Source organism: Canis lupus, chromosome 29 (genome assembly GCF_048164855.1).
Source record: "Canis lupus baileyi chromosome 29, mCanLup2.hap1, whole genome shotgun sequence".
Lineage (NCBI taxonomy): Eukaryota > Metazoa > Chordata > Mammalia > Carnivora > Canidae > Canis > Canis lupus.
Window position 1 is genome coordinate 15,187,827 of NC_132866.1, and position 25,693 is coordinate 15,213,519.

The 25,693-nt window shown below is 34.7% G+C and overlaps 1 protein-coding gene across 3 annotated transcripts in view; it reads right to left on the bottom strand.

The window, feature by feature from the left end:
* The window catches only part of ATRNL1 (attractin like 1), a 784,866-nt gene that overhangs the window by 526,562 nt on the left and 232,611 nt on the right, over window positions 1–25,693 (bottom strand). For all 3 annotated transcript variants that reach the window (XM_072805187.1, XM_072805188.1, XM_072805189.1), the window contains exon 20: window positions 22,041–22,134. In XM_072805187.1, coding sequence (XP_072661288.1) covers window positions 22,041–22,134 — 94 coding nt within the window. The remainder of the gene's footprint in view (window positions 1–22,040; window positions 22,135–25,693) is intronic.

Here is a 25,693-nt window from a genome sequence, read left to right on the forward strand (position 1 = left end):
TGGAGTACAATGCAGGGCATTGCATTGTGATCTCACAAAGCTGAGGTCATGACTTGAGCCAAAATCAAGCTGGATACAACCAACTGAGCTACCCAGTGGCCCCTAAGCTATGTTTTATTCTGTAACAAACCACAGTGTTAAGTAACACAAAAGTAAAATCTCTTTTAAAATAGTCAGGTTTTAGAAAAGCCTTAATTTGCATTGTTAAAATTATTTTACCCATTCAGAAAAGCATATTTTTTCTATCAAATATTGAGATGCCCTTCATTGTTTGAAAATCATAGAGCACATATAATATATAGCACATATAATAACATATATTATATATTTAATACACAAATATACATATAAATCATATAAATCAAGTAAAAATAAAAGATCAATTGAATATATTCATACTAGTTATCTATTGCTAAGTAACAGATCACAAAAGCTTAGCAATTTTAACATCTTTATTATCTCACAGTTTTTGTGGGTCAGGAGTCAGAACATAGAGCAAAGTTGGGTTCTCTGATTCTGAGACTAGGTAGGATGCAATCAAGGTATTGGCTGGAGCTGAGGTCTGCTGTACAGCTGCAATCAAGGTGTCAGCTGGGGTTAGGTTCTCATCAGAGGTTTTCTGACTGTGGATGGGCTGCTTCTAAGCTCCCTCAGGTTGTTGGCAGAATTTATTTCCTTGTGGCTATAGAACTAAAGGCTTTGGTTTCTTGCTTATTATTAGCTGGAGGCTGCCCTCAGCTCCCAGAGGATGCCTGAAGCTCTACTTACTTCTTCAAAGCCAGCCAGAAAGGGAGAAACTGTCTAGAGCAAATCTTCTGGCAAGACACAGACTTAAAGGGATGCCTGGGTGGTTCAATCGGTTATAAGCATCTGCCTTCGGCTCACGTCATGATCTTGGTGTCCTGGGATCGAGTCCAATATTGGTCTCTCTGCTTAGGGGGTGTCTGTTCTCCCTTTCCCTCTCCCTGTGTGCACTCCCTCTCCCTCTCTCCCTCTGTGCTCTCCCTCTCTCTTAAAATCCTTAAAAAAAAAAAAAAAAAAAAAAAAAAAAGACATGGCCTTAAACCACATTCATGGAAGTGATGTGCCGTAATTATAGAAGGGATATACCATTACCCTTACCATATTTTCTGGTTTAGAAGTCAAAGATCCTGCCCACATTCTATAATAGTGTGAATACCAGGATATCATTGATAGTCATCTTAAGGTCTGTCCACCATAATATTTTGTTATATATAAAATTCCTTACTATAAAAAATTACAATAAATTTGAGTTAGGAACATATACTAATCTAATTCACAAAATAATTTAAAATATTAAATTATTTGATCAAATTCAAACTCAGATTATAGAAGGTAAAGTGAATGTAAAGGGAAAGTATAGATATAAATAATACCTCTTTAAACACATTAAAATTGCACTATATAAATACAGTAATATTTCTAATATGTAAGCTTAAAGTAATATTTTTTAAATTCAGAATCTTTCTGTATAAAGATTAGATATAAACATTAAAAGCCTTCAGAAGTCTTCTGAACGGTTTAATTAAAAACATAAGTTCAAAGAATTCTGTGTCTAAAGCAAGGGGATAATCATCCTCTATTCCCAGTAAACAAACTAAGCAAACAGTCAGACCTTTTAAGAAAAGAGATTTAGGTTGAAATATTTATTAGGGACTTTGAAAGGGCAAATATTGTCATTACATGTCACCTAAATAATGACTATCATTTCTTTGAATTATCATATTGCATTATAAATAAAAGTACTTAAAAAACAAAATATAAAAATAATTCTACATTCTAAGTGCTAAAATATAGCATTTTGTTTTCTTCCTATTGATTTAAATATTTAAATATAAATACATATGCATGTTATCAGGAGATATCCTTTTTCTACTCAGAAACTAAAAAACAGGGGATAGACATCTAATTGCTTTAATTTTGAAATATCATGACAGATAATTTAATACAGCTGGGAATCTGACTGCATTTTCATGAGAAACTATAAAAAGTACACACAAGATAAAACACACTTGCTTTTTTTGTTTTTTCCTCTAAAAAAATAATAAACATGATATATAATATGAGCAAAAATATATTAGGGTATAGCACAGAATCAATATTAATAACATATTTCTAAGGCAGTTTAACTTAAAAAAATCAGAAGTAAAGATAAGGTCAATCCTCAACTAATATAAGAGGTACAGGATTTAAAATTATAAGGCTGTTTATGGATTTCAGAGACCAATAATGATAAGCAGAACAAACCAGATTGCTTTAGTTGAAGGCAACTAAAAAAGGTAATTTTTTAGTATTTAAAACATTGGAGAGCAAAAGAGTGAAAAATTACCAGGCCTAGATGCAGAAAAGGATGGAATCCTAGGATCCCTTGGGAGATTCTTTTGTCCCTGATTATGGATAGGGACAATATTTCACAGGAAAATGCTTTAGAGTCTAGTCCACCCAAAGTATGGTGAGCTAAGTTTTAAAGAGTAATCTTAGGAATCAGAGCATAGTGAGGCCTTCCAGAGACTGTAGATCTACTTTGAACCAAACTTATCTCTGAAAATAATTAAGGTTCTATTGTTCTCATACACATAAGAGAATTAAATTTTCTTTGGAAGTATTTTATCCAAGGTCTCAATCTATATTTAGATTTTGCAAATATAGTATCGGGGACAAAATGAAAAATAACCAGACATGGAAACAGACAAGAGAAGAAGAACAGGAGCTACCAGAAACAAAAGATGATAAAATAGGACAATGGGAATCTAGATATTATCAGGAAAAAAATATAGGTCTTAAAATAATGATTTTTACCATAATGGAACAGATAAAAGATTAGAAATTCTCCTAAAAAAATGGAAACAATAAAAGACAGTAAGAAACTATAATAGATAAGTTTAAGAATTTAGTCTGAAGAAGTAGAACTATAAAAACAACAATGAAAATACAATAACTAAAATTAAGAACTGAATGGATGAGATTAATAGCAAAAGTAGGAAAGAGAAAAGTGAACTGAAAAATAGGTCAGGAGACAGAGAAAAAATATGAAAGAGACATAAAAGATATGTTACTTAAGTCCAAAAGCAGAAGACAGAAGAAACAAAGAAGAAACATCTGAAGAATACTAGCTGAACTTTCTAAAACTCCTGACATGCTAAATGAAAAAAAAAAAAAATTTTTATAAAAAGAATTAAGTGTATTATAGTAAGACTGGTTTTTATTATAATAAAACAAAAACCAAAGAATAAAATGGATATAAGAAGAAATTTCAAATCTGAATGATTTATATTCTTTTAAAAAATTGAATAGTTTATGTCTTATTTTAAAGAAATAATTAAAACCTTTCTAGGAAAAAAAAATAAAATAAAACCTTTCTAGGGTCATTTGGCCATCTGCAGATATCACCTAATAATGCAGAAGACAGGAAGTTTTAAACCGAACCCTTCCCTCCAAAATCAGTAACCATGTAGAAAAGACTGGTGTTTCAGATTCCATTAAAATTAACAACTTATCTTCATTAAAGATACACAAAACAGTGTTTCAGATTATATTAAAATTAAGAACTTTCTCTTCGAAGATGTACAAAACTGGGAAAATCCAAACTACATAGTGGTATTTACCACACATGTCACCAACAAAAGACATACATCCAGAATGTATAAAACATTGTTACAAATGATTAAAAATTCAGTAGAAAAAATTACAAGAAATTTGAAAGAGCACAAATTCAAAAAAGAAAAAACTCGGTGGTTATACATATGAAATCTTTTAAAGATCAGACACATAAATCTTTGAGAACTAACTTTAGTTCTTAAGAAAATCCAAATTCAACTTGCAATATCAGAATCCTTAAAACTAAAATGTCTTATAATTTCAAGTATTGTCAAGTGTATAGACATTAAGAAAATATATATAGCCCTGGAAAAGATTCAGCACTTGTTCTCCTTATTACTGGCCCAAAGAAAGTGAACATTTATGTCCACAGACATAAGTGCACATGAATATTTACAGTGACTTCATTCATAATTGCTAAAATGTGGAAGTAATCAAGATGTCCTTCAGTAGGTAAGTGGACAAAAAAACTACAGTACATCCAGACCATGAAATATTATTCAGTCCTAAAATGAAATGAGCTATTAAGCCATGAAAAGACATAGAGGAAACTTTAATGTATATTATTAAGTGAAAGAAACTAATCTGAGAAGGCTACATACTATATGCATCCATCTACATAGCATTCTGTAAAAGGCAAATCCATGGAGACAGTAAAAAGATCAGTGCTTGCCAAGAATTAAGGGAGATGGATGAATAGTACAGACACAGGGAATTTTCAGGGCATTAAAACTTCTCTGATACTATAGTGGTGGATACAGTTCATTTATGCATTTGCCAAAGCCCAGAGGATGCACAAGACCAAGAGTGATCCCTAATGTAAACTCTGGATTTAAGGGGGTTTGGGGTTTTGTTTTTTGTTTTTTGTTTTTTGTTTTTTTGTTTTGAGAGAGAGAGAGAGAAATGATACAGAGAAGAGCAAAGGGAGAGGGACAATCAAACTCCACACTAAATTAGAAGCCCAATGAGGGAGCTGATCCCAAGACCCTGAGATCATGAACTGAACCAAAATCAAGAGTAAGACACTCAACTGACTAAGCCACCCAGGCATCCTGGGACTTTGGGTTTTAGTGACATGTCAATATAGGTTCATAAATTATAACAAATGTATCACCCTGGTGAAAGGTATTTTGAGAAATTATTGTATTTCTTGTATTGTATTGTATTAAAGGTATTATGAGAAAATTATGCATATATGTAAGGAGTATATGGGAAGTTTGTACCTTCTTTCAATGTTGTTGGGAACCCAAAACTGCTCTAAAGATTAAAGTCCATTAAAAAAAAATCCAGATTAACAAAACAAGTCAAAGAAAAGATTAAAAAATACTAATTCAATGTCTCTAAAATTAAGGGGAAAAAACTAAAAATAATTAATGGATCAAAATAAAATAAAAATTGAAGTTAGTGATAAATTATAAAGTATTTCACATTAATATATAAACTTAAGAGCTATTAATCTGACTTAGTATAGTTAAAGCATAAGTCTCTGAAGAATAAAATCAATCTCTACATTATGTAATTCTTTCCCTAAGGAAAAAAACAGTATTAATAATTTTTGTTATCTAAAGAATACTTAATTTTAATTAATTATTAAATATTTTATATTAAAGTTGGGTTTTAAAAGGTAGAAAAATATATAGCTCACAATACTATTCATGCATTTCCCAAAAAATCTGGAAATAGTGCCTCAATTCTAATTTGCCAATTATCCATAAAGAAATGATGGGGGTGGCACCTAGGTGGCTCAGTCGGTTAAGCGACCAACTCTTGATTTCGGCTCAGGTAGTGATCTCAGAGTCATGGGATCAAGCTCCCTGTCAGACTCCACACTCAGCACAGCATTTGCTTGAGATTCTTTCCCTCTGCCCCTCCTCCAGCTCTCTCTTTTTCTCTGTTTCTCCTTTTCTCTCAAATAAAAAAATAAATAAAATCTTCTTAAAAATAAAGAAATGATGGGTATACAATAAGTATAGAGCACTGGATTTTTAGTTATAGAAACCTACATGGAAGTTCTACTCTAAGACTAACTAAATTGTGACCTTGGACAAACTAACTTTTCTAAGGTTCTATGTCCTTAAGACTAAAATGGGGATGATAATATTACCTACTTCACAGAATTATTGTAGGAATTAAATAACAGTACCTAGCCCAGAGACAGGCTTTGAGAGAGTTCAGTATATGTGATGATGACGGCAATGACAGCAATGAAGAAGAGTAAAAACATAAAAAATAGTATTATATTTGCACCTGTAAATATCAAAGCAAGACAAAAAGTTAAGTATTTGAGAAAGAGATACCACTGGAATATTTTCAATCATCTATCTTTTTTCCTCAAAATAAGAGTGCTGCACTGGGGCCATCAGAAATATACAGTAGTGTATAGCAGTAATTCATCCTAAAATGCACATGCATTTGAAATCCATCCATATTTTGATAAAACATCTACACATATACTAGATATATGTTTTACATTAAAATGTTGAAATTTACTGTAATTTCTTTCTTCACAGAAGGTTAAGTTGGAACATATTAGGAGACTATTTTCCTCTAAATTTTTAAGATAATTTTTAATAATATAGAATGAAACAAATTGAAAGTTTACATTTTTTTTGGTACTTAAGTCTGTTTCTTTTGTAATTGTTTCCAACTTATAATTAGTATATTCTACACATTAATTTGATACTATGTTCCTTACTTCTTTTATACTAACATCCCAACAATTTTATATGTGTTGGGACCTATTCTGACCATCTAGAATTGAAACCACTTAACTTTGCTATGCCTTATATCAATGTAAGGACTATATTAAGACCAAGGACTATACTAGTCTCCTAAGAGATAGCCTCCAATGAGAATAGCTCTGATAAAAGAAATGGAAAGCGTGCAAAGGTTGTAAGAGATGATTTTGGATAAAAGAACAAACTGACCCAAATCCCCCACAGACGATTCACTAAACTAACACCAGAAGATACACTTAATGAATACCTTTCATTTAAGGTAATTCAAATGAAAAGTGCATTAATTAAGGATGTCAAGCAAGGTGCCAAAGGACAGTAATTACTCATGGAAAGGTATACTAACTCCTGTAAAAAAAATTCCCTAAAATTTCAGCAGTTTTACACAAAACAAGCCTGATTATAACTTCAGGCACAGTCCAGTGTAGAGAAGTGGAGTTGGGAAAGATGTCTTGCTCCAAACAGTCTCCCAGGACTGAACTATTCTTGAGCTGCAATCTTTCCAGTCCTCATCCTCCTCTCCACTGCACTACTGAATGGGGTAAAAGAGGATATTTGGCACAGATCTTTTTAGGGGCCAGGCCTGAAGTGATGGACATCACTTAATGTTTATTGGTCAGAACCCAATTACATGACCTTCAACCTAATCAATAGTACCTGGGAAACAGCCTAGTTGTGTTCAGAAAGTTTTTGCAATTGATAACTAAATTAAATCGAATCTAGTACAATTCTGGGGCTTAGAAAGACTAATTGCAGGGCTAATAGATTTGGAAGTATGTTCCTAAAAACTTAAAAGTTTTAAATGCTGGAAGACATACTCCAAAAGAACTTAAACATTTTCTTGACATAGAGGGTTTTTGTTTTTGTTTTTGTTTTTTTACTCCAGTTGGACTTCTTAACAAGAGAGCCCCTTCCTGGAGAGTTGGAGATAAGACAATATCAAATCTGTTTCACTTGGGGGCAAGCTTAAACTGAATTGGTAATCTGCTTTCTCAACTGATATTTTGAGATTTATGGCTTTATGGTCTCTCACCAAATAAATGCTTTTGAAATAAAGCAAGCATAGATACCCCTCAAATATCTTATTTCTTAGATATTAAGGCAGCTTGGTTCATCAGCACAAATAAATCATTAGCATTATCTGTAGTTGTGACTACAGACTATCTGTAGTTGTGTACTGGATACAGTATAAAAAAGGTTATACAGCAAGAGATTCCTTTATATTGCTTGTATAAAAAGTTAATGTAGATTAGAGCACAATGAAGAAACAGGCACTAAATTTCCTCATTCCCAAAATAGAAGACTTTTTAAAAATAACAAGAGAAATTGGGAAAAACAAATACCCTACAATACATTCATTTATATTGGTTTTATACAGCCCTTGATATGTGCCAAAAAGTACTCTAGAAAAGAAGGCAAAAGTTTGATCTCTCTAAAATGGAAAAGACACTGGCATCATCCTCTGTCTCCTTCCCATTAAAAAAAACAAAACAAAAAAAAAGACTAGATGTGCAAAATCAAAAAAAAAATAGAAAAAATGACTAATAATCTTAGATATTGCTGGTAAACCAGGGAAAAAGTATTCAGGAAGACTATCCTCCTATGTCAACATTTCTCAAAGTATATCAAATGTATGAGATGTAAATCCTCAAAGTATATCAAGAACTATTATTTCACAGTCACCTAGAATAATTGTAATAAAGTAAAATTTTAGTTACCAATTTAAGTCACCATATTCCTACAGATTTTTTTTCACACTAATTTTAAGAACCAGTGTCTTGAGACTAAAATAAGTAGTAATGAAAAAGCTATGACCAATAAAGAAAAAAGATTATGAGGAAGAGAAACTGACATTCAATTATGAGTTAATTTACTCAATTAAGGATCATGCTTAGTAATAGTGACCTGTATCTCATATAATTATATTTTATAATTCCAAATTTAATCTTCAATTTGTTATAGAAAAAAATAAATTATGATTCTGGATCAACCCATCAATTTTCATTAATCTACTAATATAATAGCTAACAATATTATCAATATATATAACTTTCTCAGGAAGTCAGTAAATTGCTCTAGGAGCTTATGTATAATAAATGAAACAACAAAATTTCTTTGGGTAAAAAAAACACAAACTGATCAGGTAAGTGGTTCTCAATGGACATAAATGTTAAGTGCAACAATTAGTTATCTCCATAATTATGGATTTGTAATGGATTTACAAAAAGGGCTAATAGCGGAGGAGTAAGGTCACCAAGTCACCTGCCCCCAACAACTTACCTAGATAACTTTCAAATAATCCTGAAAACCTACGAATTCAACTGAGCTTAAAAGAAAGAACAGTTGGAATGCTACAGAGAGAAGAGTTTGCGCTTCTAACAAGTACAACTCGCTTTTAGCCACTCTGCACTGAGAAAAATGACTAGAAAGAAGAACTCACCACAAAAGAAAGAATCAGAAACAGTACTCTCTACCACAGTGATACAGAATTTGGATTAAAATTCGATGTCGGAAAGCCAATTCAGAAGCACAATTATAAAGCTATTGGTGGCTCTGGAAAAAAGCATAAAGGATTCAAGAGACTTCATGACTGCAGAATTTAGATCTAATCAGGCTGAAACGAAAAATCAATGAAATGAGATGCAATCCAAACTGGAGGTACCAATGACGAGGGTTAATGAGGTAGAAGGAAAAGTGAGTGACATAGAAGACAAGTTGACGGCAAGGAAGGAAGCTAAGGAAAAAAAGAGAAAAACAACTAAAAGACCATGAGGAAAGGTTAAGGGAAATAAATGACAGCCATGGAGGAAAAATTGGGGTTCCATAGGGCGCCAAAAGGGACAGAGGACCAGAAAGGATATTTGAACAAATCATAGCTGAGAACTTCCCTAATTTGGGGAGGAAAACAGGCATTCAGATGCAGGATATAGAGAGACCACCCTAAATTCAATAAAAACTGTTCAACACCTTGACATTTAATAGTGAAACTTGTAAATTCCAAATATGAAGAGAAAATCCTTAAAGCAGCAAGAGACAAGAGATCCCTAACTTATATGGGGAGAAATATTAGATTAACAGTAGACCTCATCACAGAGACCTGGCAGGCCACAAAGGGCTGGCAGGATATATTCAGGGTCCTAAATGAGAAGAAATACAGCCAAGAATACTTTATCCAGCAAGGCTCTCATTCAGAATAGAAGGAGAGATAAAGGCCTTCCAAGATAGGCAGAAACTGAAAGAATATGTGACCACCAAACCAGGTCTCTAAGAAATATTAAGGGGGACTCTGTAAAAGAAAGAGGACACCCAAAGAAATAATCCACAAAAACAGGGACTGAATAGGTATTATGATGACACTAAATATATATCTTTCAAAACTAACACTGAACGTGAAAAGGCTTAATGGTCCCATCAAAAGACGCAGGGTTTCAGACTGGATAAAAAAGCAAGACCCATCTATTTGCTGTCTACAAGAGACTCATTTTAGACCCAGGACACCTACAGCCTGAAAATGAAAAGTTGTAGAACAATTTACCATTCAAATGTTCCAGGGGTAGCAATCCTCATATCACATAAATTAAAGTTTGTCCCAAAGACTGTAGTAAGAGATGAAGAGAGACACTATATCATACTTAATGATTGGAACTGTGCAACAAGAGGACCTAACAATCATGAATATTTATGGGCCTAATGTAGGAGCTGCCAAGTATATCAATCAATTAATAAACAAAGTAAAGACATACTTATAATACACTAATAATACTAATACATACTAATAATACACTTATACTGGGAGACTTCAACACGGCACATTCTGCAAATGACAGACCTTCTAAGCACAACATCTCCAAAGAAACAAGAGCTTTAAATTATACACTGGACCAGATGGATTTCACAGATATTTACAGAACTTTACATCCAAAAGCAACTGAATACACATTCTTCTCAAGTGCATATGAACTTTCTCCAGAATAGACCACACGCTGGGTCACAAATCAGGTCTTAACCAATACCAAAAGATTGGAGTTGTCCCCTGTGTATTTTCAGACCAGAATGCTTTGAAACTTGAATTCAATCACAAGAAGAAATTTGGAAGAAATTCAGACACATGGAGGTTAAAGAGCATCCTGCTAAAAGATAAAAGGGTTAAACCAGGAAATTAGAGAAGAATTAAAAAGACTCATGGAAACTAATGAGAAAGAAGATACAACAATTCAAAATCTTTGGGATACAGCAAAAGCAGTCCTGAGAAAAATACATTGCAATCAATACAAGCATTCCTCAAAAAAGTTGGAAAAAACTCAAATACACAAGCTAACCTTGCACCTAAAAGAACTGGAGAAAGAACAACAAATAAAACCTACACCAAGCAGAAGAGAGATAATAAAGATCCAAGAACTCAATGAAAAAAAGACCAGAAGAACTATAGAACAGATCAACAAAACCAGGAGTTGGTTCTTTGAAAGAATTAGTAAGATTTAAAAAAAAAAAAAATTAGCCAGCCTAATTAAAAACAAAAAAGAAAAGACTCCAATTAATAAAATCATGAATGAAAGAGGAGAGATCAAAACCAATACCAAGGAAATACAAACGATTTTAAAAACATATTATGAGCAGCAAATGCCAATAAATTAGGCAATCTAGAAGAAATGGTCGCATCTCTAGAAAACCACAAACTACTAAAACTGGAACAGGAAGAAATAGAAAATCTGTACAGGCCAATAACCAGGGAGGAAATTGAAGCAGTCATCAAAACCCTCCAAAACACAAAAGTCCAGGGCCAGAAGGCTTCCAGGGGAATTCCATCAAACGTTTAAAGAACAAACAATGCCTATTCTACTAAAGCTGTTCCAAAAGATAGAAAGGGACGGAATACTTCCAAACTCGTTTTATGAGGCCAGCATCACCTTAATTCCAAAACCAGACAAAGACCCCACCAAAAAGGAGAATTTTAGTCCAATATTCCTGATGAACACAGATGCAAAAATTCTCAAAAAGATACTAGCCAATAGAATCCAACAGTACATTAAGAAGATTATTCACGTGGGATTTATTTATCCCCGGGAAAGGTTGGTTCAACACTCGTAAAACAATCAACGTGATCATCAACAAGAGAAAAACCAAGAAACATATGATCCTTTCAATAGATGCAGAGAAAGCATTTGACAAAATACAGCATCCATTCCTGATCGAAACTCTTCAGAGTGTAGGGATAGAGGGAACATTCCTCAGCATTAAAAGCCATCTACGAAAAGCCCACAACAAATATCATTCTCAATGGGGAAACACTGGGAGCCTTTCCCCTAAGATCAGGAACAAGACAGGGATGTCCACTCTCACCACTGCTATTCAACATAGTATTGGAAGTCCTAGCCTCAGCAATCAGACAACAAAAAGAAATTAAAGGCATTCAAATTGGCAAAGAAGTCAAACCCTCCCTCTTTGCAGATAACATGATACTCTACATAGAAAACCCAAAAGACGCTATCCCAGGAAGGCTTAGAACTCATACAGCAATTCGGCAGTGTGGCAGGATACAAAATCAATGCCCAGAAGTCAGTGGCATTTCTATACACTAACAATGAGACTGAAGAAAGAGAAATTAAGGAGTCAATCCCATTTACAATTGCACCCAAAAGCATAAGATACCTAGGAATAAACCTAACCAAAGAGGTAAAGGATCTATATCCTAAAAACTATAGAACACTTCTGAAAGAAATTGAGGAAGACACAAAGAGATGGAAAAATACTCCATGCTCATGGGTTGGAAGAATTAATATTGGAAAAATATCCATTCTACCCAGGGCAATTTACACATTCAATGCAATACCTATCAAAATACCATGGACTTTCTTCAGAGAGCTGGAACAAATCATCTTAGGATTCATGTGGAATCAGAAAAGACCTTGAATAGCCAGGGGAATATTGAAAAAGAAAACCAGAGCCGGGGCATCACAATGCCGGATTTCAGGTTGTACTACAAAGTTGTGATCATCAAGACAGCATAGTACTGGCACAAAAACAGACTCATAGATCAATGGAACAGAATAGAGAACCCAGAAACGGCCTCTCAACTCTATGGTCAACTAATATTCGACAAAGCAGGAAAGACTATCCACTGGAAAAAGGACAGTCTCTTCAATAAATGTTGCTGGGAAAATTGGGCAGCCACATGCAGAAGAATGAAACTAGACCATTCTCTTACACGATACACAAAGATAAACTCAAAATGGATGAAAGATCTAAATGTGAGGCAAGATTCCATCCAAATCCTAGAGGAGAACACAAGCAACACTCTTGTTGAACCTGGCCACAACAACTTCTTGCAAGATACATCCATGAAGGCAAGGGAAACAAAAGCAAAAATTAATTATTGGGACTTAATCAAGATAAAAATCTTCTGTACAGCAAAAGAAACAGTCAACAAAACTAAAAGACCCCTATAGAATGGGAAAAGATATTTGCAAATGACCTATCAGAAAAAGGGCTAGTATCCAACATCTATAAAGAACTTATTAAATTCAACAGCAAAGAAACAAACAATCCAATCATGAAATGGGCAAAAGACATGAAGAGAAATCTCACAGAGGAAGACATAGACATGGCCAACAAGCACATGAGAAAATGCTCCGCATCACTGGCCATCAGGGAAATACAAATCAAAACCACAATGAGATACCACCTCACACCAGTGAGAATGGGGAAAATTAACAAGACAGGAAACAACAAATGTTGGAGAGGATGTGGAGGGGAACCCTCTTGCACTGTTGGTGGGAATGGGAACTGGTGCAGTCACTCTGGAAAACTGTGTGGAGGTTCCTCAAAGAGTTAATAATAGAGCTACCCTACGACCCAGCAATTGTACTGCTGGGGATGTACCCCAAAGATACAGATGCAGTGAAAAGTCGAGACACCTGCACCCCAATGTTTATAGCAGCCATGTCCACAATAGCCAAACCATGGAAGGAGCCTCGGTGTCCATCGAAAGATGAATGGATAAAGAAGATGTGGTCTATGTATACAATGGAATATTACTCAGCCATTAGAAACAACAAATACCCACCGTTTGCTTCAATGTGGATGGAACTGGAGGGTATTATGCTGAGTGAAGTAAGTCAACTGGAAAAGGACAAACATTATATAGGTTCATTCATTTGGGGAATATAAAAAATAGTCAAAGGGAATAAAAGGGAAAGAAGAGAAAATGAGTGGGAAATATCAGTGAGGGTGACAGAACATGAGAGACACCTAACTCTGGGAAACGAACTAGGGGGAGGTGGTCGGGGGGATGGAGTGACTTGGTGACGGGCACTGAGGGGGGCACTTGACGGGATGAGCACTGGGTGATATGCTATATGTTGGCATATCAAACTCCAATAAAATAATATATACAAAAAAAAACCACATAACTTTTGAACAACATGGCAAACAAACAAGTTTTTGTTCTTTTTTTTAAAAAAAGGATTTTATTTATTTATTCAGGAGAGACACAGAGAGAGATGCAGAGACATAGGAAGAGGGAGAAGCAGGCTCCATGCAGGGAGCCCAACATAGGACTTGATCCCAGGACTCCGTAGCCAAAGGCAAACACTCAACCGCTGAGCCACCCTGGGATTGATTTTTTTTTTTTTAAGATTTTATTTATTTAAGTTTTTGTTCCTAATTATTTGACCTTGGAACTTAACTCCATTTTACGTATCAAACAGAGTAGCTTTGCATGTTTATAACATACACTGAATTTTCTAGAAATGCAACTGCCACATAAATTGAAAATACACCATATAAATTTTTATCAGAATTTAACAAATATGTGTTCATCATTTCAGAAAATCTCATCACCAATAGCTATGCTGTCCATGGCATGTACAAAACACATCTTTGAGTATCCATATGTCTAGAGAATATTTGAGACTCCTTGTAATAGACTAAGAATGAAATAGTAGTAGTAGTACCAACTTATTAATAGCACTGGATTTCACTAACAAGGTGATTAAAATCATATTAATTCTATCCTATATTTTTTTTTAATCTGTAGCACTATAATATAAAATCATCATGGTAGAAATTACATATCAAAATTATTTACTTGGAGGTTACCAATTGTTTTTCTTCTTAAAAAAAAAAGATTTTATTTATTTATTCATGAGATACTGAGAGAGAGAGAGAGAGAGAAGGGGAGAGAGAGAGAGAGAGAGGCAGAGACACAGGCAGAGAGAGAAGCAGGCTCCATACAGGGAGCCCGATGTGGGACTCAATCCTGGGACTCCAGGATCACACCCTGGGCTGAAAGCAGCGCTAAACCGCTGAGCCACCCGGGCTGCCCACCAATTCTTTTTCAACATGAGACTCTTAAAATGCTCCCCGAATCCTACAATCCAGTTTTACAGACTCTAAAATTATGTATCTTTTCCAATCTAGTTCTTAAAATCTATTAAATGATTTAGTTTCCGAAGTCTCTTTAAATATCAGAAACTGAATGTATATCTCGACATGTGGTGAGACTTCAAAACAGAAAATATATTTTCTGTGACATTTCATCATACTCCTGTCCATATTTTAACCACTCAAAGATCCAGCTCATATTTGAAATACAATACTTGCTCATTTTCTCAATGTCAACAGCCTGTTATTTGTCTTGTCATGAGATCTCCAGTTTCTGATTTACCATTTTGTCTGGGTCCAGAGTGAATGAAAGGAGTTTCAGGGACCTCTTCCACTTTGCCCTTTCTAACTTAATGGCTCTTTTCTCACAGGTCAAACAGCTAATATGAGAGTCTACCATGGGCTACATATATCCATTCCATTTATTCACTTCGAGACAGGGAAAACGACCACAGAGGAGTCTGCAGGCCCAATTTAATCAATTAAACAGATTTATATCAAAATTCCATTTATTACCTATTCCCCATAAGTTCCCATTTTAACAAAGGGGCTATGATTCTTCATCACTAAATGCCAAGAGCACTCCCCTAATTTTCAAGATAATTAATTATGAAAATCCATAAAGTTCTAGAGAACATTATTCCATCCCAATTGAGAATCATTGACCTAATAAGGTAATGTTTTCCTTTGCCCAACCGAAATACTTCGGACTTCACATTTACTGTGTACATGACATAAGAACACTTGATTGGCTTGCTGGAATTTAGGTATTTCCTAGTAATCAGAAGCACATTAGAAAAGGTCTCAGGACACCTGGGTGGCTCAGTCAGTTAAGCATCTGCCTTCAGTTCTGGTCATGATCTCAGGGTCCTGGAATCAAGCCCCATATTGGGCTCTCTGTTCAGTGGAGTCTGCTTCTGCCTCTCCCTCTGCTCCTCCCCACTGCCTGTGTTCTCTCTCACACATGAATGAGTGAATGAATGAATGAATGAATGAGAAAAGGTCTAATCTAGGGCCAATCCAGAAACATGTTTTTTTTTTTTTTTTGGTTGTTTTCTTTACATGCAGTTAAGATAAAATTTGTCTTTGGTGTCTTCAGAAATATTAACACTACTTTATTTTTTAAAAATCTTTTAATTTTTTTAAGATTTTATTTATTTATTCATGAGAGACACACAGAGAAGAGAGAGGTAGAGACACAGGCAGAGGGAGAAGCAGGCTCCATGCAAGGAACCTAACATGGACTCAATCCCAGGACTCCAGGATCACGCCCTGGCCTGAAGGCAGGTGCTAAACCACTGAGCCACCCAGGGATCCCCAACACTACTTCTTTAAATACATAGTAGCAATATTGAAAATATTTTGTAAGAAAATAAATTAATATTATAGTGATAAATATTAGTTCAATACCTTATCCAAAGCCCTTCTGAATTATCTGTGTTCCCTTTACCACTGACTAATTATGTACTAAATGACTTGAGGTCCCACTGAAGAAACAGTGGATGAATATTTATTCTGTATATTGATGAGACGATATGGGTGCTTCCTCAATTTTATTTAATGGGTGCTGGGAACCAGAGATTCAGATCGGAATCATAAAAAGAGTGAAGAATCCCAGCCTTCCGTTGGGACAGCTGACATCAACCTTCTGCTTAACGGTTTGTGAGTTTTTTCTGGTAGTATAAGTCAAACAATAATATAGCTGGCTGCCAAGTTAATTCATCCCTCAGAACTCACTTGGGGTTTACCACAAACTCCTGCCAACCAACACACACTACTGGCCACTGGGTCTTGCTAACTGTTAAGCTAATTAAGAGTTAGGTGCAACTATCTGGCCTTTTCTATTCTGGAATCCTGACATACCCACTGACACTAGGGAGCCCAGCTGACTGATAACATTTTCTCTTGTCTACCATGGCCTACAGAGAACAGCCACCATTGAGTTTCAAAGGCTCCAGAGCTCTCCTGAAGATTGTACTCTTTATCATCTTAGTGAAGAAAGTGTTCTGGAAAACGTCCAAGAAAATAGAATCAATTAATGGTCTATCTGATACTATGTAATACATGTGTTCCCATATATCAAGCTTCCTGAGTTTTCTGACTCCAATGCTCAAAATTTCCTCAAGACGGCTCCAGCATCTCCCCACCTATTTACTAGAGGCAATCAGCATGCCCACATTTTAAAGATTCATCAACAATTACAGGTATATCACTAAGACGTGAAATCCTGGCTCTTAGGAGAGTGATATCTTATCAATAAATTCTCCCTTCTTCAGGCTTAGATTTCATGCTCCCTGATCCAACACCCTCAAGGTCCACTCTCATATATGCACTACTAATTCCTGCCTTTGCAGATTTTTTAAGCCCTGCAGCTTTTTCAGTATTAACCTATCTCTTACCTATCTACAGCAGAGACTGCATCTTCCCACTCATGCTACATTGAGACCTGACACTTGTTAATGATCTGGAGATAATAAATGAAGGCAAGGGTACGTTCTGGAAGAGGACAAACAACTCTTTAAGAAGCATAAACATCAAGTAAAATCTATACATTGTTGTCAGGGACAGGGAGGCTACCCTACTCTATCAAATGACAGAAGACTACCACTTGGAGCCAGGAGTCTTCAAGGGAATGAATCTAGGATTCAGGGCTCAGAGGTCATACTTGTGTCTCCACTGTATGCCTCAAACTCCCACTCTTCAACAGGCAGTGACTCTGCCATGGATGAACTGTGAGAGCTGACCTTTCAGTTTCATTTGCAGCCAGCCAACATTATGATTAAATCCTGGGCATAATTTTCAACATACTCTGCTCTCTAGGGGTAAAAGGTAAGAGTCTTCAAATGTTGTCATTAAGGCCATGAGATGTTCACAGCATGCCCTGAGTTGATTGAAGGCTCCTTCTTCAAGGCTTTATGGCAGTTAACAAAAGCAGTCAAGTCCACAATCATAGTTACTATCCCCCTATAACTTTCAAGTGAAATGATTCCTGCACAAACTAGCACTTCTCCTCCAACCTAACTTCATCCTATCAAACACAGTTAATATTCTCAATAATTATACTATAACACACCAGGATAACCACTATCCCACTTATAATTAGCATTATAGTGCTCACTGCCACCTGAGAAGTCATCCAGAACTCTCACCCTTCGTTGGCTGAGGATGATCCATCTTGGCATAAACTATCTTACCCTTCCTGGTTGCACTTAGGCAGAAATGAGTGCCTTTGGAACTAAAGATGGACAAAGATTCTCAGACTTTATGTGGAATAGGGGAAAGTACAGGAAACTGTCCACTATAGCTTTGTTGAAACTATCACAGCCATGGGAGTTAGGAAGATACATTGTTAAGTATCTGCCACAATATTTTATCAAAACTTCTTTCACCTATTTTTATTTTGTTAAGATAAATTATCTCCCACTGAAGAACACCAGGTTCTATTCCTAGGATTGTTAGAAGGCTAAAGAAAAAAATTTAAATATCACCAACCTTCCTTACACTATTACATTGAAAAGGATTTTGAGTGAGACACTGCATTTCACAGAATGCAGTATGTGATGCCTTTACAGTGTAAAACTGATAAATTTTACAAAACTAATATACTGTTTCCTTTAAAGTCTACATGTTACTCCTCAAAAGTAAACAAGTTTCATAGATAATATCACCTCACTCATTATATATTTATCTTATAGTTCCTGTCCCCATTAAATTCATGTTTTAAGTTACCATTTCTGAGTTCCAGCTGTGGTTTAGGTCAGAGCCAGAACCCTGGCAAGATAAACAATGTAATGCCCCTTTGAATGAACACTTTGGCCCAATATTGAAACCCTGCCCACTGTCTCTGGTATTCCCCTTCCCCCAGCTTAGACCACAGGAAACACATTCTTAAAATTTTCTCCATTTTATTTCTTGAGCAAATGATGGAGTGCATGGGGGTAAAAAAAAAAAAAAGAAAAAAAAAAAACAACTTTAAAAAGGGCATGGACCTCCCCTCAATTCCTGTGGCCCCCAGGAGCTCTGCACTTTATTTTTTTTATTTTGATTTTTTTTTAATTTTTATTTATTTTTATGATAGTCACAGAGAGAGAGAGAGAGAGAGAGAGAGAGGCAGAGACACAGGCAGAGGGAGAAGCAGGCTCCATGTACCGGGAGCCTGACGTGGGACTCGATCCCGGGTCTCCAGGATCGCGCCCCGGGCCAAAGGCAGGCGCTAAACCACTGTGCCACCCAGGGAATCCCAGCTCTGCACTTTATTAACCTTGCAAACTTGAGCTCAAGTCTTCTACATTTCCAGTTAGTTTTGCTCCAGGTAAGACAGCATTCCTGTCTCATCTCTCCCTGAAAGTTCTTGTTTCCCTTTAGATTTGGGGCTGTTTACCCTGTAATCTCAATTCTCCAATGATTTCCAGAAAACTCATGGATTTACAGTTTGCCCAGTTCTTGTTTCTTTCATTGTAAAGGTGGGAGTGATGCTCTTGCCAGGCCTCTTTGTCCTTGAACAAAAGCTTGAAATGCTATAACCATTTTCATATTCATTCCCTTGCTTTGCTAATATAATTTCTCCTTCTGTTTACTATATTGTCCACCCAGAAAATTTTACCTCTCCTTCAAGTTCCAGCTCAAGTATCCTCTTCTCAAACTTTCCTGATCCTTCCAAGGTAAATTAATCCTGCCCTTTTGGTACTCCTTCAATACCTTCTTCATTCAATTCCATTATAAACTTATTAAACACTTACACTGTGGTACTAATGACATGGTCCTCAAAGAATTTCATTCTAGCAAAGTATACAGGCAAGTGCACAGATAATGCAAAGAATAAATTAGCACACCAGAAGAGAATCAAGTGTAGTTTGAGGAGGTTATGAAAAATACGCAAGATGTGATATCCAACTACATATTTAAAGCCAAACAAAAATTGTCCTGTGAAGAGGCAAAGGTTAGCAAGCATTTTAAATCAGTAATAGAGGAAATTAGTATATTATATTTTGGCTAGTCTCTCCACTGTTAGCCTGAAAGATACTTTCAGCAAAAACTATGTGATATTCATCTTCATTAACAGTACAAGCACTTACTTGATAATTATTTAGTGATCTGAATAACTAGCTTTGCTTCCTAACAAGAATTTTTTTTAGTATAAGCACACTGTAAAAAAATAATTGCTTTAAGAATGATGATCCTATTTTCATTGCCTCGTACTCAAAAGCCAGACAAATGAAACAAGGAAAAAATAATGAATATAATTCTATCTATAAAGGCTATCTACAAAATACTGTACAAATTAGTATTCCAATTTTTCACTTGCTTTTAAAAATCATAAAAAAGAATTAGGGAAAAAAAAGAATTAGAATTAGAGTTCATTCAGAATCTATAGTTTTCTACTTTTTCATACATATGCCAAACCCTGTAACTCTGTATTTCTAAGCTTATAATCACATGATTTCAATTAATTAAAATACTGCTCTCACTTTTCTGGAAACAAAAGTATCTCACTAAAGTACCACATCACATTAGAGATAATTATTATAGATGGTTATATCACTTAAGCAAAACTATAGTACAAATTTAAATTGTCAGGGTTTTTTTTTTAAGATTTGTATTTATTTATTCATGAGAGACACACAGAGACAGAGACAGACAACAGACAGACAGAGGAAGAGACACAGGCAGAGGGAGAAGCAAGCTCCATGCAGGGAGCCTGATATTGGACTCAATACCAGGTCTCCAGGATCATGCCCTGGGCTGAAGGCAGCGCTAAACTGCTGAGCCACCAGGGCTGCCCAATTGTCAGTTTTAATTGATGAAATAATGGAATCTTGAAACAAAAATAAAATATTTCTTGTTAATGACTAGGACCTTATACATAATTTGTGGCAGGAGAGAGGGTGGCAAGAAGTAGTGCCAAACAAAAATGTAAGGCTCTTGTTAAAAATTTAGTTAAGAATTTCAAGATGGTGATAGTTAAACCAAGCACAACATGCTTCTATGCATGAAGGCCTGTGCAAATGCACAGGGTACGGACCCAAGAAGGTGTTCCTACTCATGGATACCAGTATTCAACAAAATATTAGAAGTATCTTCTGTCCTTGAACAAAGAACTCTGATTTAAATCCATTGGTATTGAGACCAAAATAGCCTTCCTTAATAGGAGTTTCCCTAAGACCTTATACTTTGATCTCCTTTTTAAGTTTAGAGATTATGAAGGGATAAAAACTGGTTATGTTCACCTTCTCTGAACTTGAAAACCTATGATACCTCAGTGGCTAGCCATAGTTACGACCATCTAACTTGAAATGTTTAAAATAACTCTATAGCAAATAATATATTTGTTTTAAATTAAAAGAAACAGAATGATCATTTTCCATGGTTAACAGACTTCTTTGTATATGAAAGTTTTAGAGAATCCTTTTTTATTAGAGTTGATGATTTGTGTCAAATACAGTACATTTATGTCTAATGTAAGTACATATATACAACTCAGAAACAAAAATTATTTTAATATGATATGACATATGTAAATTAGAAAAAAGGAATGTTTAGGTAACATTAAACGACTACTTTTAAGGATTAATTTTTTTTGAGAGAGAGGATAATCTTGACAATTATAAAAAGACAAAAATTATTCATAAAACTACTGAATGCAGAGTAACAAAAGTGGGTTCATGTCTAGTGAAATAGAGAAATAAGTATAAGGAACCACTTGAAAGGGTTAAATGACTACAATTATAATTAATAATGACAGACTCAAAAGAAAGGCAAAAAATACATACTTTGAGTTATTTATTCAACATATGATGAGCTATTTATTATATTTAACAATTATAAAAAGAAAATGCAAATTTGATGTGTGTGTTTTCCCAAAAAATTAAGGATGTTTCTCTTTTTAGAGATACCAAAGACAAACATGTTCTATGGATTCCTTTAAAGCCTCCACAAAACTGCCAATTTTCTTTAAAATTTTTAATTTATTTCATGAGAGACACAGAAAGAGGCAGAGACATAGGCAGAGGGAGAAGCAGGCTTCCTGCAATAAGCTTGATGTGGGACTCAATCCCAGGACCTTGGGATCATGACCTGAGCTGAAGGCAGACACTCAACCACTGAGCCACCCAGGCATCCCCAAAACTGCCATTTTTAAAAGGCTTAACTGTTTATGAGAATTGATAAAATGCAAGCAAAAACAGTTTACAATAATATTGGCTGCTTAACTAGCACAACACTAAGCTTAAAAAGGAAAACGTATAACAATCAGTTTATAGCAAAAATTCAATCCACATTAAGTTCTAAAAAGTCATTTTTACTTACAATTGGCATTGATCACCTTTTATTCCTTTGGTTGTGCAGAAACATTTTCCTGTGTGCATATGACAAATATTTGCATGGCCACTACATGTACAAGCTGTAAGTCAAAACGAAAATGACACTGAATATTCTCCATCACAAACATGCATCACATTTCATGCAGGTTTTATTATTATCTTATTTTTGTACTGTGTATTTTCCTCTTGCTATCCAAAAATATTGGCTACACATAAGTTATTTTTTATTAAAGGGAAATAAGTTCACTTATTTAAAAATTTTGTGAAAACTCCTTAAAGTCTTTGAGGGTATCCTAATGTCTAGTATGGATCCAAGTATTATTACATTCTTCTTTAGACTCCTTTCTATTTTTCATATGATTCATGTATTTAATGAAATGAATTTCAAAAAGCACAAGAGTTTTGGAGTCAAACAGCTTAACTTCAAAATTTTCATCTATAATCACCAGCTACCTTGGGCAATGTATTTAACTTCTCTGCTTTAGCCTATTCATCTGCAAAAAAAAAAAAAATAATAATAATACTTAGCTCTTAATATCCACAGAAGATTAAATGAGATCATGTATTTTTAAATATCTAACACATATCAAACACTTAGTAAGTACAGCTATTACTTCTACTATTATACTGCTAACAATAATAATAATATAGTTATATATCATGTAAAAAAGCATGTCTATTTATTGCCCCCAAATCATCTTATTAAGCTTCTGAGATCATCCTCAGTTTTAATATTCCAGAATATTAACTGAAACATCCCAGGGCATAATAGTTACACACAGTCAATTTGGTTCAGATGAACTCGTTTCATTTTCTTATGTTGCATTCCTTGTTAAAGATTAGCATTCCAATTATTTGAGACCCAAACTTTATACTTTATTGGGTCCAACATACAATCAAATGGCAGGTTCTAGTTTCAGCATGCACAATCTCTTTTGTATCTGACCCCTCCTTTTCATTGTCATAACCACTGTAATTGGTACTTCACATTGCCATTCACCTTCTCTTAATGACATCAATCACATTATCTGATCTTTGTACTGTCAGTTTTACTGACAGAATTACTGTCAGAATTACTGTCAGTAATTCTAGGCTACAGTGCATTTGCCAATCTTGAGACAGTCTAAAGAGACGAGGCCAACCATGCCACCAGCCCTTTCAAAAATCTTGTGAGAACTACTGTGTGCCTGCATGCCTCCAGCTAGTTAAACTACTCTCTGATATAAATGAAACAATGTGTTTTTTTCCTGATTCACATACACATATAAAAATTAGTAAACGTGTCATAGGTTTTGATCAAAATATAAAATTAGAATTATAGAACACTAAGCATCTTGATCATTGTTTTTGATTACTTGCTTTGAAAAATAATAGATGATTAATATAAAGTAAATATACACACCCCTACACACACATAAAAAGTAAATTTTGGTACTAGGTAGATTCTTAACAATCTGGCTTTTTGCTACAAGAGATTTCTACATAAAAGTCTGATTTTTTTCTTCCTAAAGAATATTTAAATAAATCAGCATAATTTTCCTTTAAGTTTGTAGAATTAACTATGGAGACACACGATGTAGAATTACAGAAATGAATGACAAGGTGTAGTATTGTAAGGAATAAAGAAACCAATCAGCGAGCAATAATGGGACCCTAAGATATATTGATAACACTTAACTTCATAAATAGTAAATGAATATGCCATGATAGCTTAATATTAACTTGCAGAGTTTCATATTAATAGTCTTATATCCAGAAATTTACTAAAAATAATAATGTACATTAATATTTTAAACTTGGATAAACCTTTTATATATATACCCTTTATGGCAGAAAGGGATACAAGTTATGTTTGCTGAGTTCCTTAAAAGAATTATCATTGTATAGTAGCTTTAATAATTTCTGAGACAAAAAAAAATTGTGTTAAAATATCTTTTAATGTAAGCTCATTTTGAGAGAATTCCCTTGTGGTTCTGTACTCCAGGCTAAAATGGCACAAATGTATTTTAAATTCAATTGTTTAAAATTTATACTTCATGACAGGGTTGAAATTATTCTGTTGTCAGCGTTTGAGGTTATCTTTTTACGCTGAATAAGCACCTATGAAATCATTATATGGTGGCCTTTGTTTGGCAAATTTTATATGATGATGATTTTAGAGCCTAGACATACACTAGAGGGACATTATGTGGTCACATGTTATCTCTGTTCCTCTAAAGCATAAAGTTGCAGTATCAACTTACAACCAAAACTGAACAATACAGACAGAAAAAAAAAAAAAAGGATGCTATAAGGGTTATTCTAACAAGTTGTACATGAATATACCTAGAAATATGAAACCAAAAAGTAGTAGTCATTGACAGCACTTGTTTCAAAGTCAGTTTATGTGCCAAAGTCCCTTTCATTGCTACATCACTGCTATCTGTTGAATACTTATAACAATAATTTCTGGAGGTTAGAAAATCATGTCCATTTAATATGCTTCATATATCTAGCATATTATACATGTTATTTAGTAGATACAGTATTTCAAAGGAGTAAGAATTCTGACAAAGGCAAATGTTCAAATAGCTGACCCAAAATTCTATTTTTTTAAGATTTTATTTATTTATTTGTCAGAGACAGAGAGAGATCAGCAAGAGAGCACAAGCAGAAAAAGAAGCAGAGGGAGAGAGAGAAGCAGGCTCCCTGCTCTGCGAAGCAGGGCTTGATCTCAGGACTCTGGGGTCATGACCTGAGCAGAGGGGAGATACTTAACCTACTGAGCCACCCAGGTGCCCCTAAAATTCTGTTCTTCAAACTTACATGTTTATTTAGAATTCTAAGCACAAATTTTCATCAATGTTTGGTTTATGAAAAGGGGAAACAATATAGCTGTTTCTTTCTGATATAAATAACATGAAATGTTGATACCAATAATATCTTAGCAATCTAATATTTTTCTCATTAAAAATGCCTGAATTACAACTATTGCTATATACTTGTGGTTGAGAGTGTAATTTTTTTCTACCAAAAAAGTGATATTGCTCATAATTAAAAATAGGCCACTGGGCTTACAGGGATTGCTTTGTTTAGTTAGGATATTTGATACCTGTATTGCTTAAATAAAGAGTAAGTAGTAAAACTCAGTAATCCAGCCCTAGCTCCAGTATTTTCTGAATGCTATAGAGTGTGAGGCACTGTTCTAGAACTGTAATTAAGATGGCAAACAAGGGATGCCTCGGTGGTTGTCAGCTGAGCTTCTAACTCTTGATTTCAGCCCAGGTCGTGATCTCTGGGTCCTGAGATGGAGCTCCTCACTGGACCCCATGCTCAGTGGGGAGTCTACTTGAGGATTCTCTCTCCCTCTCCCCTCTCCCCCTGCTTATGTGTTCTCTTTTCAAGTAAATAAGTAAATCTTTAAAAGAAAAAGATGGCAATAAAAAATCTAGAACTTAATTAACTGGAATCTTCAAACAAATGGCATTGTTTCAAGGATTTCAGTAATAGGTTAAAAAAAATCTAAAGGGCCCAGAGGGCTGGAAGATTTATATTTTATATTCCAAAGCTTTCCAACATACTCAAAGATGGAAAGAAGAGACTCTAACCATCTATTCTAACTATATCCCTGGGGACAAATCTGGCCCATTTCCTAATTTT